At 47.5% G+C, this 18,217-nt stretch overlaps 6 protein-coding genes across 6 annotated transcripts; 5 read left to right on the plus strand and 1 right to left on the minus strand.

The window, feature by feature from the left end:
* Positions 1-142: 142 nt before the first annotated feature.
* F4812DRAFT_430407 (chaps-domain-containing protein) lies at positions 143-3,202 on the plus strand. The gene is made up of 5 exons (XM_047934349.1): positions 143-596; positions 700-826; positions 887-1,298; positions 1,354-2,345; positions 2,400-3,202. The coding sequence occupies exons 1-5, from the start codon at positions 574-576 to the stop codon at positions 2,940-2,942; spliced, it is 2,097 nt and encodes a 698-aa protein (XP_047789977.1). The 5' UTR covers positions 143-573; the 3' UTR covers positions 2,943-3,202.
* Positions 3,203-3,358: 156 nt separating this feature from the next.
* Positions 3,359-5,428, plus strand: F4812DRAFT_430411 (mitochondrial carrier). The gene is made up of 2 exons (XM_047934350.1): positions 3,359-3,577; positions 3,695-5,428. The coding sequence occupies exons 1-2, from the start codon at positions 3,545-3,547 to the stop codon at positions 4,682-4,684; spliced, it is 1,023 nt and encodes a 340-aa protein (XP_047789978.1). The 5' UTR covers positions 3,359-3,544; the 3' UTR covers positions 4,685-5,428.
* On the minus strand, positions 4,995-6,197 carry F4812DRAFT_459768 (uncharacterized protein; the record flags this gene model as incomplete). Its single annotated transcript, XM_047937605.1, has 3 exons — positions 4,995-5,327; positions 5,423-5,719; positions 5,781-6,197. 3 exons carry the CDS (start codon positions 6,195-6,197, stop codon positions 4,995-4,997), a joined length of 1,047 nt encoding a protein of 348 aa, XP_047789979.1.
* A 5,355-nt stretch (positions 6,198-11,552) lies between these two features.
* F4812DRAFT_404472 (uncharacterized protein) lies at positions 11,553-12,467 on the plus strand. The gene is made up of 2 exons (XM_047932268.1): positions 11,553-12,195; positions 12,252-12,467. Exons 1-2 carry the CDS (start codon positions 11,723-11,725, stop codon positions 12,460-12,462), a joined length of 684 nt encoding a protein of 227 aa, XP_047789980.1. The 5' UTR covers positions 11,553-11,722; the 3' UTR covers positions 12,463-12,467.
* A 1,163-nt stretch (positions 12,468-13,630) lies between these two features.
* On the plus strand, positions 13,631-14,915 carry F4812DRAFT_459770 (eukaryotic translation initiation factor 3 subunit 3; the record flags this gene model as incomplete). Its single annotated transcript, XM_047937606.1, has 3 exons — positions 13,631-13,684; positions 13,824-14,293; positions 14,348-14,915. 3 exons carry the CDS (start codon positions 13,631-13,633, stop codon positions 14,913-14,915), a joined length of 1,092 nt encoding a protein of 363 aa, XP_047789981.1.
* A 1,517-nt stretch (positions 14,916-16,432) lies between these two features.
* F4812DRAFT_430428 (Adenosylhomocysteinase) lies at positions 16,433-18,217 on the plus strand. Its single transcript, XM_047934351.1, has 4 exons — positions 16,433-16,495; positions 16,564-17,466; positions 17,525-17,960; positions 18,020-18,217. The coding sequence occupies exons 2-4, from the start codon at positions 16,566-16,568 to the stop codon at positions 18,030-18,032; spliced, it is 1,350 nt and encodes a 449-aa protein (XP_047789982.1). The 5' UTR covers positions 16,433-16,495; positions 16,564-16,565; the 3' UTR covers positions 18,033-18,217.

Genomic DNA, 18,217 nt, shown 5'->3' on the forward strand with positions numbered 1-18,217 from the left:
TCTACTCACCTTTTTAATTATTTTTAAAAAAATTTTTTAAAAAAAAAATTTTTTTGGGTTTTTTTTTTTTTTTATTTTAAATTTTCCCCCCCCCCCCCCCCCCCCCCCCAAAGCTCTACCCCGCTATTCCAATTCGTTGTCTACTATGTACAATATCATTATATCCACCACCTCGACGCATTCTCATCTTTCTGATGGCTCGTGCGTTCCCAAACCTTCAAAGTTAACACATGCACACCAAAACGTACCAAAACGTACCAAAACGTTACCAAAAGCAATAAGCTCCTCTGTCAAACCTGTTCCCTTTCCAGGCCGTATCGTCTCATACCATTTCCATATGTGCGCGGTTCGGCAGTTGGACAACACGCAATCATTTCCCTCTTAAATTTATTCACTCTTTCTAATGTTGCCTAACGTTATACTATGATATTTATGTTTCTAGGAATTGAGCCTGGTTATTCTTAATTATCCTAAACACTCCACAGCATCGAGATTCGAGAGCACTGATTGGCATTTCCTAAAGGCGGTACTGCGCCATCCACTCGCAACGCCATCCACCCGCAACCCGTCGCTATGCCTCCGCCGGCAGTTCCAGAGTAAGATATCTCCAAATGGTTTTTTTTTTTTTCTCTTCTTTTCTATTTTTCTATTTTTTTTTTTCGTCGATTGCATCTTCGCTGCTAATAATACTCACTCTAGGATTTCGGAAGAGGTTCTACACGAATCAATCGATGCCCGTACCGAGACCTTGGTGTCATTGCGAGAGCTTGGCCCTCCTGATCTAGTCCACCTCCTGAAACAAAACCTCAGAAACACTGTAAAACAGGTATGTCCGATTAATCAACTTGCTAGGAATAATCGATACTAAATCTGCTTGCGTACATAGACAGGAGTATATCACCATGTTACCGGTGTCGATGCATCCTCCTCGGCCAGTCTCGCTGCTTATATAAATACTCTCACTTACAAGGAACATGGCCAAGTCGCCACACACAAGATAGTCGAAGGTCTATACTGCTGCTACAATGCATTCTCCAGGCTTGATATGCGTGTCCATGTCACCATTCCGGGAACGGTTGAGGCCTACTGTGTTGACGAGAGGGGAGAGAAACGAAAGGCGACAGATGAATTATGGCTGGAAACATATCTCTGTAGCGTTTTGCGTGCCTATTCGTACGCCGACGATGGGAGCGGCGATACTATTAGAAAGATTATGGGTGTGAGGCGATTTAATCCCGTCACCAACACCGAGACCGAGCACCGATTCTTAAGCGCTGCCGAGAGTCTCTTTTTCAGAGGTATGCAAACCTTCTTCCTCATGCGAACTCCAATGCAGATATTAACACCTTGTAGGTTGGCAACTAGGTTCCGATTCTGTAGTACAAGTTCCGAACAACGTATCCAACCACCTCACCACCGGCCTTCTCAAATATTTTCATACGACCGGACGCTTTGCTTCTGCCATTAACCTCTTCGAGAAGTTGAGGTCTCAGAATGTCGAGGTATCATCACTACTCGCCAAGGTCCTCTTTATGGGTAACGAGGAAGTACAGGGTGTGCGCGTGCTATACCAAGCGCTCAAAGACTCACCCATGGACTATGTCATGTTAGATACCCAGGCGGAATTTCTCCTCAAGAAGGCATTGGCAGCCGAAACTCCGGCGCAAAAGGAGGAAAGGCTGAAGATGGCTCTGGGTTGTGCGGATCGCAGTACGATCGCTGCACCTAGCGAATTCGGTACTTGGGCGAGGTTGGCACAAGTTTACGTCGCAATGGAAGATTGGGAGAATGCGCTCACAATCCTGAACTCGTGTCCGATGTTCACCTATCAGGATAAGGATGCGCCGGTAATGCCAGAGCCTAAGGATGTTTACCTTCCTACATTACCCGAGACGCGCTTAGACGAAATCGACAGCGAACCTGAATCTAGATACTCGGAGCAGGTAGATCCAAGCCTCCTCAACCTCCGCGCAGCATCCTATCGCGGTACCTTCAAGCTAGCTTACAGTATTCTCACCGAGATGACGGCAAAAATTGGTTGGGACCAGCTGCTAAAAATACGAAGCAACGTTTTTGTTATGGAGGATGAGTACCGGACAGAGAAGCAGGATACAGTCTCTCAGGCGCAGTCGACAAAACGCAACCCGAGCATCGACGGGCTGCGAGGAAGTCCAGAACCTGCGACCAACGGCGATCAAACCGACGAGGAGGCTGACGACGAAAAGAGCGCAGCCGATACCGACTCTAGCGCGCAGAAGCTAACCAACGGCCACGACGAAGGGGACGACGTAGAGAAGCCAACTCACACCATTGATCCTGGCGAGGTCAAGGCCGACGGAGATAACGTAAGTTTGACTTTTTCAAGTTTTAGAAGACTAGTATTAATGCGACATCTGCAGAATGGCACCACCGACGAGCATCTCTCGCGCTTAAATAATAAGCGGCTATGCGAAAGATGGCTCGATAGCCTCTTTATGGTACTCTACGAAGATCTCCGTGTCTACACGATATGGAGAACGCAGATGGCCCAATACAGGGCTCAATCTATGCAGTACAAGAAATCGGCCGAAGAGTGGGAAATTCTTGGTGCCTTAGCGGAGCGCCTCCAGCACCACGACGAAGCAGTCGAGGCATACAGGGCTTGTCTCGCAGCGCGGTTCAGTCCGAAGGCGTTATCGGGTATCCTACGAGCGTTCGAGAAGCAGAAGATGACGAGAGATACGATAGCTGCCGTTATCCGTCTTGTAACTTGGCAGTACCGTTGGTACTCTGAGTTTTCTCCCGAGCTTCTCCATACGATAAGGGTGTTAATCGAAGAAGAGGGTGCTGTCAAGGTGCGGTCGATCATTCAGGCGACAAGCCTACCGCAAAACGTGCTGGATTTGACACATCACTATGCCGCATTATGTGCCACGTTTAGAAGCAGTGGTACAGACGGCTAATGAAATATTGGGATGAGGATTAAAATACTGGGGGATGAAGCAATGCCCCTACATGATATCCATCTATTCGTACTTCATCAGTGTAAGACGTAGACAAAATTAATATATGACGCCAAACTTGACCATCAGGCGCCAAATCACCATGTCTTTTTTAGCTGAGGTCTTCCTCTTCATAGGACCCTTTTCTGAACCCTGCTTCTTGACATGGAACTTGGTCCCATGATATAAGGGGCTGTTAATTGTATACCTCCTATATGTGCTTAAGTCTTTAACACATGGAAAAACAAATGCGAATTGAGATAAAACGAGGGTGATATGTAATTATGGGTGACTAATGTTGGCCGTTGTAGGTATGATGTAATTCATTTTGATACTTTTTACTTGTTTGTACTTACATGGAAAACGTAGTTCCGATCATGTCATTATAGCCTCATATTGTTATGGGAGAGCACATACTTGCTTCCTACGTAGACTCTGCATACCTACCTACCTAAGGTAATCTTATCAATCTAATCAGACCCAGATCCAGATCTCCAAGGAAGTGAAGGGATCTCACATCGCCGGACCCCTTTCAAATTATTCAGATTACTAGAGCTGCCACGATGAACGGGAGTTCGAACCTCGATGTGATGCTGGTAAGCTTTTTTCATGTCTTATTAATCTCGACTCTTTTTTTTTTTTTTTTTTTTTTTCTTTCTAACTTGTAATCTTCCCGAATCCAAATCGAAGCTATATTCATTCTAACGGAATAGGCGGGAGGCGCCGCAGCTTTCGTCGTAGACTTGATTATCTATCCGTTAGATACCCTGAAAACCCGCCAGCAAAGTCAAGACTTCATCAAGACTTTTGCCGACCCGTCTACTAAGACCAAATTGCCCTCGAGGCAGCTCTTCAGGGGCCTTTATCAGGGTATAGGCATAGTTATAGTCGCCACTCTGCCCGCTGCGGGAACCTTCTTTACCACCTACGAAGCTACCAAGTCGTTTGTGGACCGTCACGGGTCGCCCTTGGGTCTCCCGCAACCTCTGGTGCACTCAAGCGCATCTGCCGTCGCCGAGTGCGCATCGTGTTTGGTCCTCACTCCCTGCGAGGTCATCAAACAGAACGCTCAAGTATTGCCGCGGAAACCGGGCAGCTCGCATAAATCCGCTTCCCTTCAAGCTCTAAAGCAATTAACCGCCGACGGCACGGGCGTAGGCCGGAAGCTGCTATCCGGATACACCGCACTCGTAGCCCGGAATTTACCTTTTACGGCTATCCAGTTCCCCATCTTCGAGTTCATTCGTTCCAAGATCTGGAGTCGGAGATCAGGCACGCCGGCCCAAAGCCAATCTAACCAGCGGTCCGGCGCGACGGAGAAGAAGACGCTGTTCGAGACGGGACTTGTCACGGGGACAAGTGCCGGGCTGGCCGGTAGCATCGCCGCCGTGGTTACGACCCCTATGGATGTGGTAAAGACGCGGATGATGATCGCAGCCGGGAGCAGCCAGGACGTAGAGCAAGGTTCCCGTGACCGGACGCAGACGTCGCAGCAGGCAGCCAGGTACCAAGCACGGAGTGGACTCGCCGTAGCACGCGAAGTTGTTTCGGAGAATGGCATACGAGGACTCTTCAGGGGTGCGGTTCTTCGGGCTGTATGGACGCTGGTCGGTAGCGGGCTCTACCTGGGAACGTATGAAGTAGCAAAAGTTTGGCTCTCGAGAAGAAATGGGAATAATAGCGAAGATAACACGTTTATTTAATGTAATGAATAGCGACCTGCGTCTGCGCCTCTGTCGTTCCTATAAATAAAAATCCCTTGCGGCCGATCGATAATTCTATCCGCCTTTCCCTCTTTCCTTTCCCTTCGCTTCGCTTCGCTTCCCTTTCCTGGTATCTTATCCTAGCCTAGAATCTTCGAGTTGCTCGACAATTCGAAGATGTCAAATCGTGTGCGGAAGAACGTTATAAAAAGCAGAACGTAAGGAAAACTATCTAACAACAGGGGACGTCCCGCCTCCCCTTTGGCCAAAACAGGTGCCTAACCTAGGTACCTATCTAGGTTACCACTCGTCATCCCGAAATATACACCATCCTGAAAAGCCCAGCCGAATCACCCGTGCTGGAGATTCGAGGCTGGCAAAAGTTAACATCCCTGATCACCACCTCGTTCCCGGCTTGGTCCTTGCCGCAGCTAACCTCGCCTTTCCAGCAGTCGTACTGCGGCGTGAAGGCGTAGAACGCCACGGTTCCCACCTGCTGCCTTTCCCCCTCCGACGACGCCGTGATGTTGGTTTCCGTCAGGGTCGTGCCGGTCTCGTCCATCCAGCTCTGCGCGATGTTGAAGTTGATGCCCGCGGAAAACTTGGATTCTACGATAAATTCGATGCCAGCGTCGATTTTGACCTGAAAGCGGGAGAGAGAGAGAGAGCATTTTGTGTTAGCGAGATAACGCCCGGAAAAGATAGGTAGGTAGCAAAGTAAATTCATGATGGACATACGTCAACCCCTTCCTCGGTCGTCCACGAAAACGACTGGAAATGCGACACGGCCGTGCCGACCATCTTGCTCTGTGTTATCGAGTGCGTGCAAGCCGGGGGAGCCTCGCAGGTCTGCGGCCTAGTAACAGCTATCTGCACACCGTCTTCTACCGTAGGTGTGGCATCGTAAGACTTGACTGTACAGCTCGGGGCCTTGTCGTTAGGGGTATCCTCGGGAGACGGATATTGGACTTCGATCTCCGCAATAGAGCAATCATCACGGCCGCAGCAGAAGCTGGTGATCAAGTCGATGTTGGGCTTTTTTTTCTCCTCGTCAGAAGCATGTCCCAATATATCAGGTAATAGACTCTAGACTTACATTGACAGCCGTGTAGTAGCAACCCTCATCAGACACCCTCAATAACTCGTCTCCGGGTAGTTGGCTAAGAGATTCCCATCCTCGCTGAGTGTTCCTCAACAGTATAAACTGACATGTCGGGTCTGGCTGCTGCACTTTCCAATAGACAAACTGAGTCCCTGTGTCCTTTTCCCAGTCCCCGGTAGCTTGCGCGCCGGGGAATGTTATATTGTCGTAGTTATGGCCGCCGTTGAAATCCCCCCTCTCTCTCAGAGCGTGGTCTATAATAAGCTTACCGCCGTCGATCAGCTGCCCGTCGGCCCAAATGTCAAGACGCTCGCTGCAGGTCTTTTCTTTGAACGCGACAAAGCCAGCCTGGGCTGAGGCGAGCGTAGGCAAGAGCAGCAAGAGGGAGAGAAACTCGGTGGGTGAGAGCATTTTGGATGTATAAATAAGGGCTTTTCTTGCTGCGAGGTAGTAGTTATCGTTCAAAGCTGCAATGATTCTAAGTTGGAGTTCCTGAAGACAAGCTTTTTTCCAAAGAGTCAGATCAGGAGTTTCTCACTCATATATATATACCTAATATATATCCAACTTGACGGGTGGGCAGCATTCGTTCTTCATATTGGAAGACGCGATATCGGGACATAGCAGATGACATTATGACGAAATTGGAAGGACCCTTTCCTCATACCTTACACGACCAAGCCATACCGACGAACTTAGTTTCCATCATTTCCCCTGTATCATCGATGTTGCATCTCCTTCTTACAACCAAGCTACTAAATCGGCACACGTGGTTCCCTTTCGTGGCTAGACGATTGTGTGTTTCCACACCGTTCTAGAAGTCAGCAAGGATGTCGATCCGGGAATATGGGTGTGTTCTATTATGATGGCCCTTCCAAGCGTACCTTAGCTTTTGTCTGGCGGTTTGCTACCCAGCCTCCGCAGATTCGAGCCCCGACATACCGTTACCTTACCGCTTTCTTATCGGGCTATTTCCATTCGCTACTGTCTTCCAAATAGCAAATACACAATACATCTTTTTAAAACCTGAACCCCTCATGGAGCCTCGAACTATAGTGAAAGGCCGTGCGAAGTGGGTTCCCGGCAAATCTGCCCCCATTCAGGAAACCTGGGGAAGAATCTCATTACGGATACAGAATCCACAAGGGCCAAGATCACACATATACAATACCTAGGTACCTGATATTACAGTTAGGGTTAGGGCTATAGTCGTCAATGAGCTTGCCTAGCATAGTACATCTATTATATTCCAGGACATTATATCGGTGATTAGTCCTCTTCCTCATGTCCCACGACGGCTCTCCTGATCTCCCCCTCGTATAACGTACAATCTCCATTGCCTGATTGCTTTCAACGTCACACCTCAAAAAAGAACGTTATCAGTATAGGAAATTAGTCTCGTATGATTCGTTGGGGGAGATCTAGCAAAAAGCTTGACTAAACCTCCCCACAGGAGAATAGCAACCCACGCGTCTCCTTTTCGGTAGTGGTACAATCCATCGGGCCTGAGCTTTTTTGCACGCAAACATTTAGCAAGAGACCTCCTATGATGATAATATGTGGATCTCCGTTCCGCGAGTTCTATATTTGTGCTACGTGACCCAGTTTATAGGGACGCTAATAAGATGCCTTGGGTATATGTGGTATATGTGGTATATGTATGGTGGACCATAAGGAGGAGGCTGTGGACGAGTATCTATTGGGCTGACTTTTGACACGCACCATAGTAGCCAACTAGAGACTAGACAATGATGCTGACAGTATGAATGGCATAATTTCGATGCAATCTATTCGTCACAACAGCAGGACTATTCTCCTACTAACGGAAAAGGTCCTGACCGAGCCGTACGACTTAACTCGGTGTAATTTTAAATCATTGTTATACTCTCTTCCCACATTTCACTCCTTTGGGAAGTTGCCTTTTTTTACACGGAGAACTCTTATCTTGCTCTCTACAACACTACTCCAGCATGTTTGCGTCACTAAAGCCGGCCAGCTTTCTTTAGAGGTTCCACGGGTTCAGGCATTCGAAACACTACCTAGACCTATCGTCGGCTTAGAGGAAGCTATTGTTTGTCCGAAAGTAGCAAGATGTAGGCTCTATCTTGTCTTACTAACCTGATATTTTACGTCACCTGGCTAAGCTTTTCTCGGATTCTCGAGAGCCAGGTATACGAGACGTTCTCATACGTAGGCCAATTATGTTCACTTCACAGCTTCCCCGTGGGGTTCGGATCCTATGAATACCCATCTCGTTCGTAGCGTGATAATGAAGGTTCCGATGAGAGGAGGGCATAGGTTTATTCTCTAGTCAACCTCAGACACCGACCTTTGTGACATGAGGCTAGCACTCGTTTAAGCAGGTTACCTGACACACTTTTACATATTCACGACATGTAATAAAAGTCTAAGGGGGGGATCTCTTAGCTGAGCGGTTTTAGATAACCGACCAACGTAGATGAAATTAGGGCACGTAACAGCAGGCTGTGAGGTTGATGGTGGAGAGAGTTTTCGGCTGCCACTCATTAGTAGCCTAATGAAGATCCTCTTCACCGAGCCTCTCTCTTGTGACATTTTCTCGACAACGTAGCTCTCATACTTCTCTGCGAACCCCCACAGCCGTAAAGATAAAGGTAATCCATCGGAATTCGACGATCAAACACATTTTAAATAATACTCGTACGATTGGCCCGGCTATGGTGCCAATTAGGCATGGAAAAGGGTTGAACCGGAGAACTACTGCGTCTAAGGGGGTATACCGGGAAGCCCAACGTTTCTCGCTGCAACATTGTCGGTATATGATATCCCAATAATACCTAGATGTCGAAAGGCCCAACCTACAGTTTAAATGTTTCAAATTAGATGCATGCAGAAGTAGGCACGTGGCGCTTGCCAACGTCCTACACATGAGCTAGGAGGTAGCCAATACTGATCGAGTATATAGACACGCGGCAATTAAGCGCGACATTCTGACACCCGCGGGTAGAGGAAGCGTATACCGAGAGATAGAAAAGACAGATGTAAGTTTATAACACAATTACCTAAAAGTTCCTAGTAACAGTAGGCTCAAATCGTTTCTAATAGCATTCTTGACAAATATACACCAGCCTTAGCTTCCTAGAGGGCTACGAATGATTGCAAAGGTACTCGAAAATAGACTACCACTTTGAGAGAGTGCATATTCAAGCCAGTCAATGAACTAGTCTTGTGTCCCAGAGGTCATTGCCTGATATTCAATGGGATGCCACAAATACTGTCAAGGTTTGAGTAGAGATAATTGTTGCTGCACAAAGAAGGAAAAGGGAACCAGTAGGTAGTCCCTCATCTAGCTACCTTATATATACGATGGTGACCCACCAGGGTCTATGCTATAGGACCGTACCGTGACAAATATCTTACTACAGTGGCGTAAAATTGGTCTGAATAATGCTATAGTTAATCAGTAGTAGAAGATATAATACCTCTCTACCTAGGTATTTATGTCATACCTAACTCATAAGCGATAGTGAATTTGTCTATTTATTACTATTTCAAAGATTGTGTATATCTCCGGAGAGTCGATATAATGACAGCAGTTTCTAGGGTTAGCTTTTAAATCATTTGCGACTCGGACGGATTAATACCTAACTTTGGTAAAATATCAGGTGGGAGGTAGTAAGCGTCTAACGTCTCCTCCTATGCGACTTAAACCAATGCGAAGATTGTCTATTAAACGAAGATGGTCGATCCACGAGAAGGTGAGCGATGCTATATAGCTAGGATTAAACGGCAGTCTGATGCGTTGACGAACCCCTTAGTCTTATAATCTACAGGGACCATATGGTCCTTTAATATGTCGAATCAAAAGGTACCTAAATACGGAAGATACAACTTGGACTTTTAAGCTTAGATCTACAACCGTAATATCTCAATGATAACATCGTCAATATTCCGGGACGATCCCGCGGGGCGACTCGGTAATAGATGAATCGGGATTTTTTCTTCTTCTCTTGTTTACCTTGATTGATTATTTTCTCTCTATTTTTCTTTTTCTTTTTTTTTTCCTTCTCGGCAGCTATTGAACAAGGGTCAAATATTGAGCTGTCGTTTCCGAGGGCAAGTTCGACTCCAACGACCTGGATCAGCCGCGCAGGGAGATTCGCATTTTCCGATTCGCAGGACCCCAATTCAGGCGGATTGGAGCTAAAAGGTTACATTCGCGTGGGACAGCTGCGTGTGGAGGGATCTCGAGAATCTACCTAACCTAAGGTAAGGATGCTCCGAGCTACATAGGTATGTTACCGGCATCGGCATCGGCATGGGCGCCGCAATCCCTTATGTCTCTTGGCAGTTGGGATTTTTTCAGATGCGCAGACACATACCTAACACGCAGACACCTCGGGGAAAATTACTTCGGAATATGCGCGCAAGGGGCAAAGAGGGACAGCAACCCTTGGGACCCTTGGGGATAATCCGTCAGGGCTTAGTTCATACCAGGTGGTTATTATCCGCCGATGGCGATCTTCCTGCTTTGGTGGTATGCTTCGCATTATCTGCATTATCTGCATTATCTGGGATATCTAGAGCCTATCGACTATGCGTGCATCACTGTAATCCGACTAGAACGGGGTGATAATTGAATTGGTTGGATATCATCTACGAGCATAATAGACGTTGGAGGGGGGTTACAGAAGTGAGAAATGAAAAAAATAACGAAAGAACTTGCCAACGCCACAATTTGATCATAGTAGTCGTGAAACTTTGGGTAGAGAATTGGTTGATTGATAGATATCGTCGTATCATCTTCTTCGTCGTATCTGGTGGTCTGGTAGTTATAGCATATTATAACTTGGTTTGCGTTTCCACGTACCATGTAAGTAACAGCCGAGAAACGTGAAGGGTTGGCCCGATCGACTCCGATTCGTCAATTCGGATACCACGATCTAAGCATGCCCGATATTGATATTGATATTGATATTGATATTGATATTGATATTGACATTGATAGTGATAGTGAGAGATTAGGTATGAACAGGAGGTAGACACGGATATCGGGATATACATACCTACGTTAGGTAGGTACGTATTCTAATATATGAGCTCTATCAAACACGTTGTCTATCAAGATCGAGGCCGCATTGGTGGGTTGCATGCTACATGCCGCATGCTTGCTTGACTAGCAGTTCTCTCAAGCAGCTTGCATGAGACATCAGATTGATTAATTGACTCTTCTGTTCTAGGGGTCCTGTAGGTTGTAGGCTGTAGTATGGTCCCCTTTTTCTAAGATATCAAAGTTAAGAGGTACTTAACCTACATAGGTACCTAACCTAGATATGTAAGGAAAGAAAAAGAAGCGAAAGAGTGAGTGATTAATATACCAACTTTCACTATTCACTTCGAGAATCGTGATTCTAGCATGACTTTAGGAACTGGGATTGTCTTACCTGGCTAAATGCTAAATGCTGTGGCCGATGGTATCAACGGATTGCGGGATGGCGCGATCAGTTCCGCGGTGGAAAGCGCCCCAGAAAAATTCTATCTATCAAACTTACACACAAAGAACATAAGCATTATCATGCAGCTGGGTCCCGCTCGCCATACCGCCGAACGATGGTAACTTGAGTAGATCTCCTTTGCTTTGTCTTGTCACTTGTCAATGTGACTGTGATATACTCATCCGTCCATTTAAGCCTGATAGTCACGCTGCCCTGAGAGCCATACTTACATCACCTTATGATTCTTAGCCGTCCCTACCTAAGGGATAAAAACCACCTTAGAACCCTTCCTTTGGATTTAACGTGTCGTATCTCTTTAACTTTTCTTCAACTTTCCCATAAAGACAACGTTCCACCTCTATAAAAATCGAGTTGTCGCCCTATCCGCTCTTTTAGCCAGCCAGCCAACCAGCCTAGCGTTTTTAGGGACTTTTAGGAACTATCCCACCAATATCCTCAAGTATGGCCGTAGACCAGGTGCTACCACACCTTGCAGAGCTGCCCTCTATTAGCCCTCGCGAGAAGGAACCAATAGAGGTTTCGACGCAGGAGGTTGAGGCACCTCTAAGCGATAGCATTGCCGAATCCATACGCGACGAACACTTCCTAGTCCAGTCGCCATACACCGAGCAAGAACACCTGCTCGACTTGAGAACTCTAGATGCCGAGAGCGCGCTGCTTGCTCAGGCCCTCACTCGGATGAGGAGCTTACGGCCAGATTATGCCACCGCGGGCTATGCCGAGACTTTCAACTGGAACGAGATTATCGAGGAATTAACGCGACTCGTACGAGAACGCGGCCACAAGTGGAGGGAAACTTCCTTCTTCATTGTAGCTTTCCGGTCACAGATTCCACCGACAACTGTGTACGAGGATCTGGGGGCCCTGGATAAGGTAGCACACGCCGAAGCGATAGCCAGTGGTGGCTTTTTGAAGTAGGTGTTCGTTCCCGGGAAGGGTCTCGCGGAAGACGCGCGCTAACAGATTCCAGATATTGGTTCGGGCGTCCCGATAAGGACGGCAGAAACCTTGCTACCTGCGTGTGGAGGTCGCAGGAAGAAGCTATCAAGGGAGGAGTCGGACGTGGACATCGCAAAGCAGCGGCGGCCACCCGGTCGTTGTACTCGCATTGGAAAATTGACCGGCATAGGCTTATCATCCGGGAAGACGTGCAGAGCTGGGAGATTATTGACTGGGAGTGAGGACGTAGGGTTACACTGGACTGCACGGTGATCGCCCGGCATGGTTCGTCCTCACGTCCTTCAGATAGAGGAGACCCGTTGTTTGGCGAATGGGAGCAGTCCGCGGCCGAGAGGACCCTCGACATTGTTTGCCTTTTTCTTTTCTTTTCCTTCCCCCCCCCCTTTCTTTCCTTTTTGCTTGTGACTTTCCAACAAACAAGATATCGGTTATCGGCTGTCGTGTAAGACGGCGATAGAATAGATAGATGATAGACATCGGGCGTAGGGCGTCTTAGATAGGACTAAGAGGAAAGAAAAAGAGAGAGAGATATACCTAGGGTAGACTATGCCTTTCCGTACATCGGAAGTTTAGCTTCCCTCTCCTAATTGAGGATTTGATATACACGAAGAAGACCAGCATTATTTCGAGTAGCGTAAGTTGATGGTCAATCCACTTGGGTTGCAGGGTTGTTGTCAAAGCCTAAAGGGGGGGTAAGGGGGTAAGGGGGTATATGTGTATACCTACCTAGGTAGGTATGTTGGCGACAACCCTCATCGTGCACTCCTCACTCATCTTTATATGGATGGATGAAACACAACTAGCATATGACGAAGTGAAATAAATTTAGGAAGGGGACGACGTTGCTTTGAGGCTCTTTAAATATGTTTTTTTTTGTGGAATGTCGACATGGAAAATGACAACATGGGCGTGGGGGTTCCAAAATGCAGAGTGGGATGTTTGTTACTGTTACTTCATTCAGCAATTGAAGCGTTGATGCATTGACGCCGGCGCTGCGCCGTCAGCGTCTTTCTTTTGGGGTAAAAAGCGCTTTATCGCATATTCGCATATTTGAACTAACTATTTATGTTATTTGACTTACCTACGTAGTACCTGGCTTTATCTGTTTAAGTATATTAATCGAGATATCGAAACCTGCGGGGTAATAGGTATGGCAGTTCCCCAGGTGTCACCCAGCTGGCAGCAAAAGGTCCGTCCCTCAATCCCCCGATTTTTCCCATTTTGTAACCCACAAGAATACAAGAATCGCATCCCACTAAAACCTCAAAATCTTAACGGGCAGATTCGCCAACTTCGTCACCCGCAACAACCGAACTCCATTCCATTCCCCCCATCCCGTATATCCGCCAAAAGACGCGAATATCTATCCGGTCAAATTAATTCGCGATCATGGCCGACTCCCAAAAGGATGCGCCGTTCAAGACGGTTCAGGTTGAGTCGTTGGTTAGTATTTTCTTTTCATTTTTTTTTTTTTTTCATATAGCTTTCCTTATTGATATTTAACCCCCCTCCATCCAACTTTGGATAAACCTATATCATCATACATCATGTCGCTAGTTACTGACTACTACGCCCTATATAGGTTGTTATGAAGATAGTTAAGCACTGCTCAAACAGCTTCCCTACGACCGCTACGGGCTCCATCGTTGGTATGGACAAGGATGGCGTCCTCGAAATCACCAATACTTTCCCGTTTCCTACGGTTGATTTAGCGAACGTCGAAGGTGGCCACCAAAACGATGCATCTGCTCTTGCCGCTGCCGCACCGCGCGCCAAAGCCAACATCATTTACCAGAATGATATGATTCGTCATCTCAAAGAGGTCAACGTTGACGCCAACAATGTGGGCTGGTACACGAGTGCTACTATGGGTAACTTCGTCACCTCTAGCTTCATCGAGAATCAGTACCACTATCAACGCGAGAACGAAAAGACCGTGGCTCTCGTCCACGATGTCAGCCGTAGTTCGCAGGGTGCGCTCAGCCTTCGTGCATTCAAGTTAACCCCCAACTTCATGGCCGCTTTCAAGGAAGGAAAATTCACAACCGAAAGGTGAGATTATAATAACAACAATCATGCAAGGGCTTAGATACTAACGCAGAACAGCCTGCAAAAGTCGAAACTATCCTTCAAGGATATCCTCATTGAATACCCTATCCACATTCACAACTCGCATCTCCTCACTTCCTACCTTCACCAGCTACCCGCCCCCGCCCCCGCTCCCGAAACTGAAGTGTCCCTGCCGACATCTCTTTCCGATCTGCAAGGCGACTCTGTTAAGCTGCCTCTTCACCCGTCGGCAGATAATCTCGACCTTTCCATAGATCCATTCCTTGAGAAGACGTGCGATCTTCTACTCGACAGCATCGAGTCTCACTACACCGAGTTAAACAACCACCAGTACTACCAGAGGCAACTTGCTCGCGAGCAAGCCAAGATCACGGCATGGCAGACGAAGCGAAAGGCGGAGAATGCGGCGCGTGTTGCGGCTAAGCAGCAGCCTCTTCCGGAAGATGAGTGGCAGCGAATCTTCAAGCTTCCTCAGGAGCCCAGCCGGTTGGAAGGCATGTTAAATGCCAAGCAGGTCGAGCAGTACAGCAAGCAAATAGACGGGTTCACAGCCAATGTCAGCGCCAAGATGTTCGCTGTTAGGGGAAATCTTCTTCCTGAGTAAAGGTTTATGAAAAGGGAAAAAAAAAGGGGGAGGGTTAATTGATATAGATGCATGCGGCCCGGCGTCCGGAGGCGTTTTAGGGTTTCTACTTAGGGTCTGTAGAGCTGCGTCCATCGAGTCATTCTGATACTTCTTCTATTTGACTTGTTGCGAGGTTAGAGCTCTTACGTAGCATAGGAATTTGAAGACTTGGAACTGAAGTCAAGGAAGGCTTAATGTCATGCCTTGTTCTGGGGGGTCATGTCATGCCTAGAGTGTCCGTAGGATGCTAGCGTAAGCATTGATATATATGCATTCGCTAAAATAACCCGAACGGACAACCTATCGTCGGGGAAGGGGGTTAGGAATAATATTGCTCCCGAATTTTTACGGCCGATGTCCCTTTTTTTCACGGCCGAAATTCCACGTTTTCCTCGTTTGCGCCGCATGTGTATACCTAGGTAGCCTTAGGTACCTTAGGTACTTATACATATCTAACTTGATGTACTTAGATTAGGTACCTGTACCTAAGGTTAGGTACCAAGATATGCAAGTAGGAAATATCCATCTTTGCATATATACTAGTTATGTATTCAGTGCTCTGCACGCTTTGAACTTCTGTCAGTTATCAGTTAATTAATGGATAGCTAACTCTTTCGTAAACTATGTGATTGTCATAATCTTATAAGTGAAAGTGAACAATGGAAAGTAAAGGCGACGCCGCCAATCACCAAATGCTGACAGATCTTACTCTGCAAATCCTACGTGGAATCCAACCTTGACGGTCCCGAGTTCGTTCCGTTGTTAGGAAATACCTAGGTACCTAAGCAGTATGAGGAGTGGGAAGAATGCGGGAGATGTGGGTATATTTGATAGAGGATGACCTATGAAAAAATAGATAGTAGGAGTGGAAAGGCAAGTACCTAGGTATTTAGATGGCAATCCGTGCTGCACGGAGTTACTAGGTAAGATTCCAATAGCACACCCAAAAAGATTTGCCGAGTGGATGGATGAGGCGGGATGAGGGGCATTTTTTTTCAGGGACCAAATCCTCTAATCTAAGATAGTATTAGCGTCTAAGCCAGCAATCAGTATCAACGAGCGCCAACACCTCAATAGACTTTTTTTTGTGAGAAAGAGGGGCTGAGGGGTAGACCCGGAGCTGATAGAGAGAGAGAAAAATACCTACAGCTTAGCAGCTTTAACACCTTGTAGGGTAGGTACATATTGAGGTACATATTTAGGAACATCTTTGGGTACTTTAGCTTATCTTAGGCACTTTGCAGTATTTTAGGTATTTTAGGGTACCTATTTTTCTCCTCCGTCCATTTTTCTTTCCCTTCTTCTCCTCCTCCATCTCCATCTCCCTCCTTTCCTTTTACTTTTACCATTCCAATTTACCTCATTTTCCCGTAGGGCATCATCTGTAAGTCCAGTTCCTATATACCGAAATCATACACTTCAACCAGATATATACGACCATGCGAAGCTGGGCTATATTCTTCGAGTTTCACTTGCTAACCTTCCGTCTTACATAGAAATATCCGTTCTTCCCGCCAGCTCATCCCTTCACCGCCCCTCACCCCAGATAAATTATATCAGTATGTCTTACTACCCGGATCAATACTCTTTGATCGTACCGCGACCAGGATTGCTAACAGTCTCTTAGAGATGGCTGCTCCCGCTAGCAAGTTCAAGGTCGCTGACCTCTCTCTTGCCGCCTTTGGCCGCAAGGAGATCGAGCTCGCGGAGAACGAGATGCCCGGTCTGATGGCTATCCGAAAGAAGTATGCCGCAGACCAACCTCTTGCCGGTGCCCGCATCGCCGGTTGCCTGCACATGACTATCCAGACCGCCGTCCTGATTGAGACCTTAACGTCTCTCGGTGCCGAGGTTACCTGGACCTCTTGCAACATCTTCTCCACCCAGGACCACGCCGCCGCTGCCATCGCTGCTGCCGGTGTCCCTGTCTTTGCCTGGAAGGGCGAGACCGAGGAGGAGTACAACTGGTGCTTGGAGCAGCAACTAGTCGCTTTCAAGGATGGCAAGAAGCTCAACCTGATCCTCGACGACGGTGGTGACTTGACTCACCTCGTCCACGACAAGTACCCCGAGATGCTGAAGGACTGCTACGGTGTTTCCGAGGAGACCACCACTGGTGTTCACCACTTGTACCGAATGCTGAAGAACAACACTCTCCTAGTCCCCGCCATCAACGTCAACGACAGCGTTACCAAGAGCAAGTTCGACAACCTCTACGGTTGCCGCGAGTCTCTAATCGACGGTATCAAGCGCGCCACCGATGTCATGATTGCTGGTAAGATTGCCGTCGTTGCCGGTTTCGGTGACGTCGGTAAGGGTTGCGCTATGGCTCTCCACGGAATGGGTGCCCGCGTCCTCGTTACCGAAGTTGACCCCATCAACGCCCTCCAGGCTGCTATGGCTGGCTTCCAGGTTACCACCATGGAGAAGGCCGCCCCTATCGGTCAGATCTTCGTCACCACTACCGGCTGCCGAGATATCCTAGTTGGCTCTCACTTCGAGGCCATGCCCAACGATGCCATTGTTTGCAGTATGTATACACTTACTCTAATAGCCTTACTCGCCTAGTATCTAATCATTTTATACAGACATTGGTCACTTCGATATTGAGATTGACGTCGCCTGGTTGAAGAAGAACGCCAAGAGCGTCCAGAACATCAAGCCTCAGGTAGACCGATACCTTATGCCCAACGGCCGACACATCATCCTCTTAGCTGAGGGCCGATTGGTCAACCTTGGCTGTGCCACCGGCCACTCATCCTTCGTTATGTCTTGCTCTTTCAGCAACCAAGTTCTCGCCCAGATCATGCTGTTCAAGGCCCAAGACAAGGCTTTCGGCCAGAAGTACGCCGCTTTCGCCAAGACAGAGAAGCTCCCCGTCGGCGTCTACGTGCTGCCCAAGGTCCTAGACGAGGAAGTCGCCAGACTGCACCTCTCCCACGTCAACGCCGAGCTCACTACCCTTACCAAGGTGCAAGGCGAGTACCTCGGATTAGAGCTTGAGGGTCCTTTCAAGAGCGACCAGTATGTTACCTTCCCTCCAACGAAAGCTTGTACTTCTTTTTACTGACCAAATTCTGCAGCTACCGATACTAATTTCAACCTTGTACATCAATCACTGAGGTGCACGTTTATCAACATTCTATAGTTAAATACATTCGGGTTCATAAGTCAACTCGTTTTAATCCCCTTAATTACGTGGGGGATAGTCTGTGTTTCAACAAGCATGAGTCTACGCATCAACTGGCATTGGGGAAATAGGGCATGAGGAATCAAAAAAA

The sequence above is a fragment of the Daldinia caldariorum genome (genome assembly GCF_022478825.1).
Source record: "Daldinia caldariorum strain CBS 122874 unplaced genomic scaffold F4812scaffold_9, whole genome shotgun sequence".
Classification (NCBI taxonomy): domain Eukaryota; kingdom Fungi; phylum Ascomycota; class Sordariomycetes; order Xylariales; family Hypoxylaceae; genus Daldinia; species Daldinia caldariorum.

Bases quoted from the DNA above. Each gene is read 5' to 3' on its own strand.
- F4812DRAFT_430407 (XM_047934349.1), top strand. From the start codon at position 574: ATGCCTCCGCCGGCAGTTCCAGA. The intron at 1,299-1,353 runs GTATGCAAACCT...AACACCTTGTAG, and splicing joins CGAGAGTCTCTTTTTCAGAG to GTTGGCAACTAGGTTCCGAT. The intron at 2,346-2,399 runs GTAAGTTTGACT...CGACATCTGCAG, and splicing joins TCAAGGCCGACGGAGATAAC to AATGGCACCACCGACGAGCA.
- F4812DRAFT_430411 (XM_047934350.1), top strand. From the start codon at position 3,545: ATGAACGGGAGTTCGAACCTCGATGTGATGCTG. The intron at 3,578-3,694 runs GTAAGCTTTTTT...CTAACGGAATAG, and splicing joins CGAACCTCGATGTGATGCTG to GCGGGAGGCGCCGCAGCTTT.
- F4812DRAFT_404472 (XM_047932268.1), top strand. From the start codon at position 11,723: ATGGCCGTAGACCAGGTGCTACCACACCTTGCAGAGCTGCCCTCTATT. The intron at 12,196-12,251 runs GTAGGTGTTCGT...AACAGATTCCAG, and splicing joins GCCAGTGGTGGCTTTTTGAA to ATATTGGTTCGGGCGTCCCG.
- F4812DRAFT_430428 (XM_047934351.1), top strand. From the start codon at position 16,566: ATGGCTGCTCCCGCTAGCAAGTTCAAGGTCGCTGACCTCTCTCTTGCC. The intron at 17,467-17,524 runs GTATGTATACAC...CATTTTATACAG, and splicing joins CAACGATGCCATTGTTTGCA to ACATTGGTCACTTCGATATT.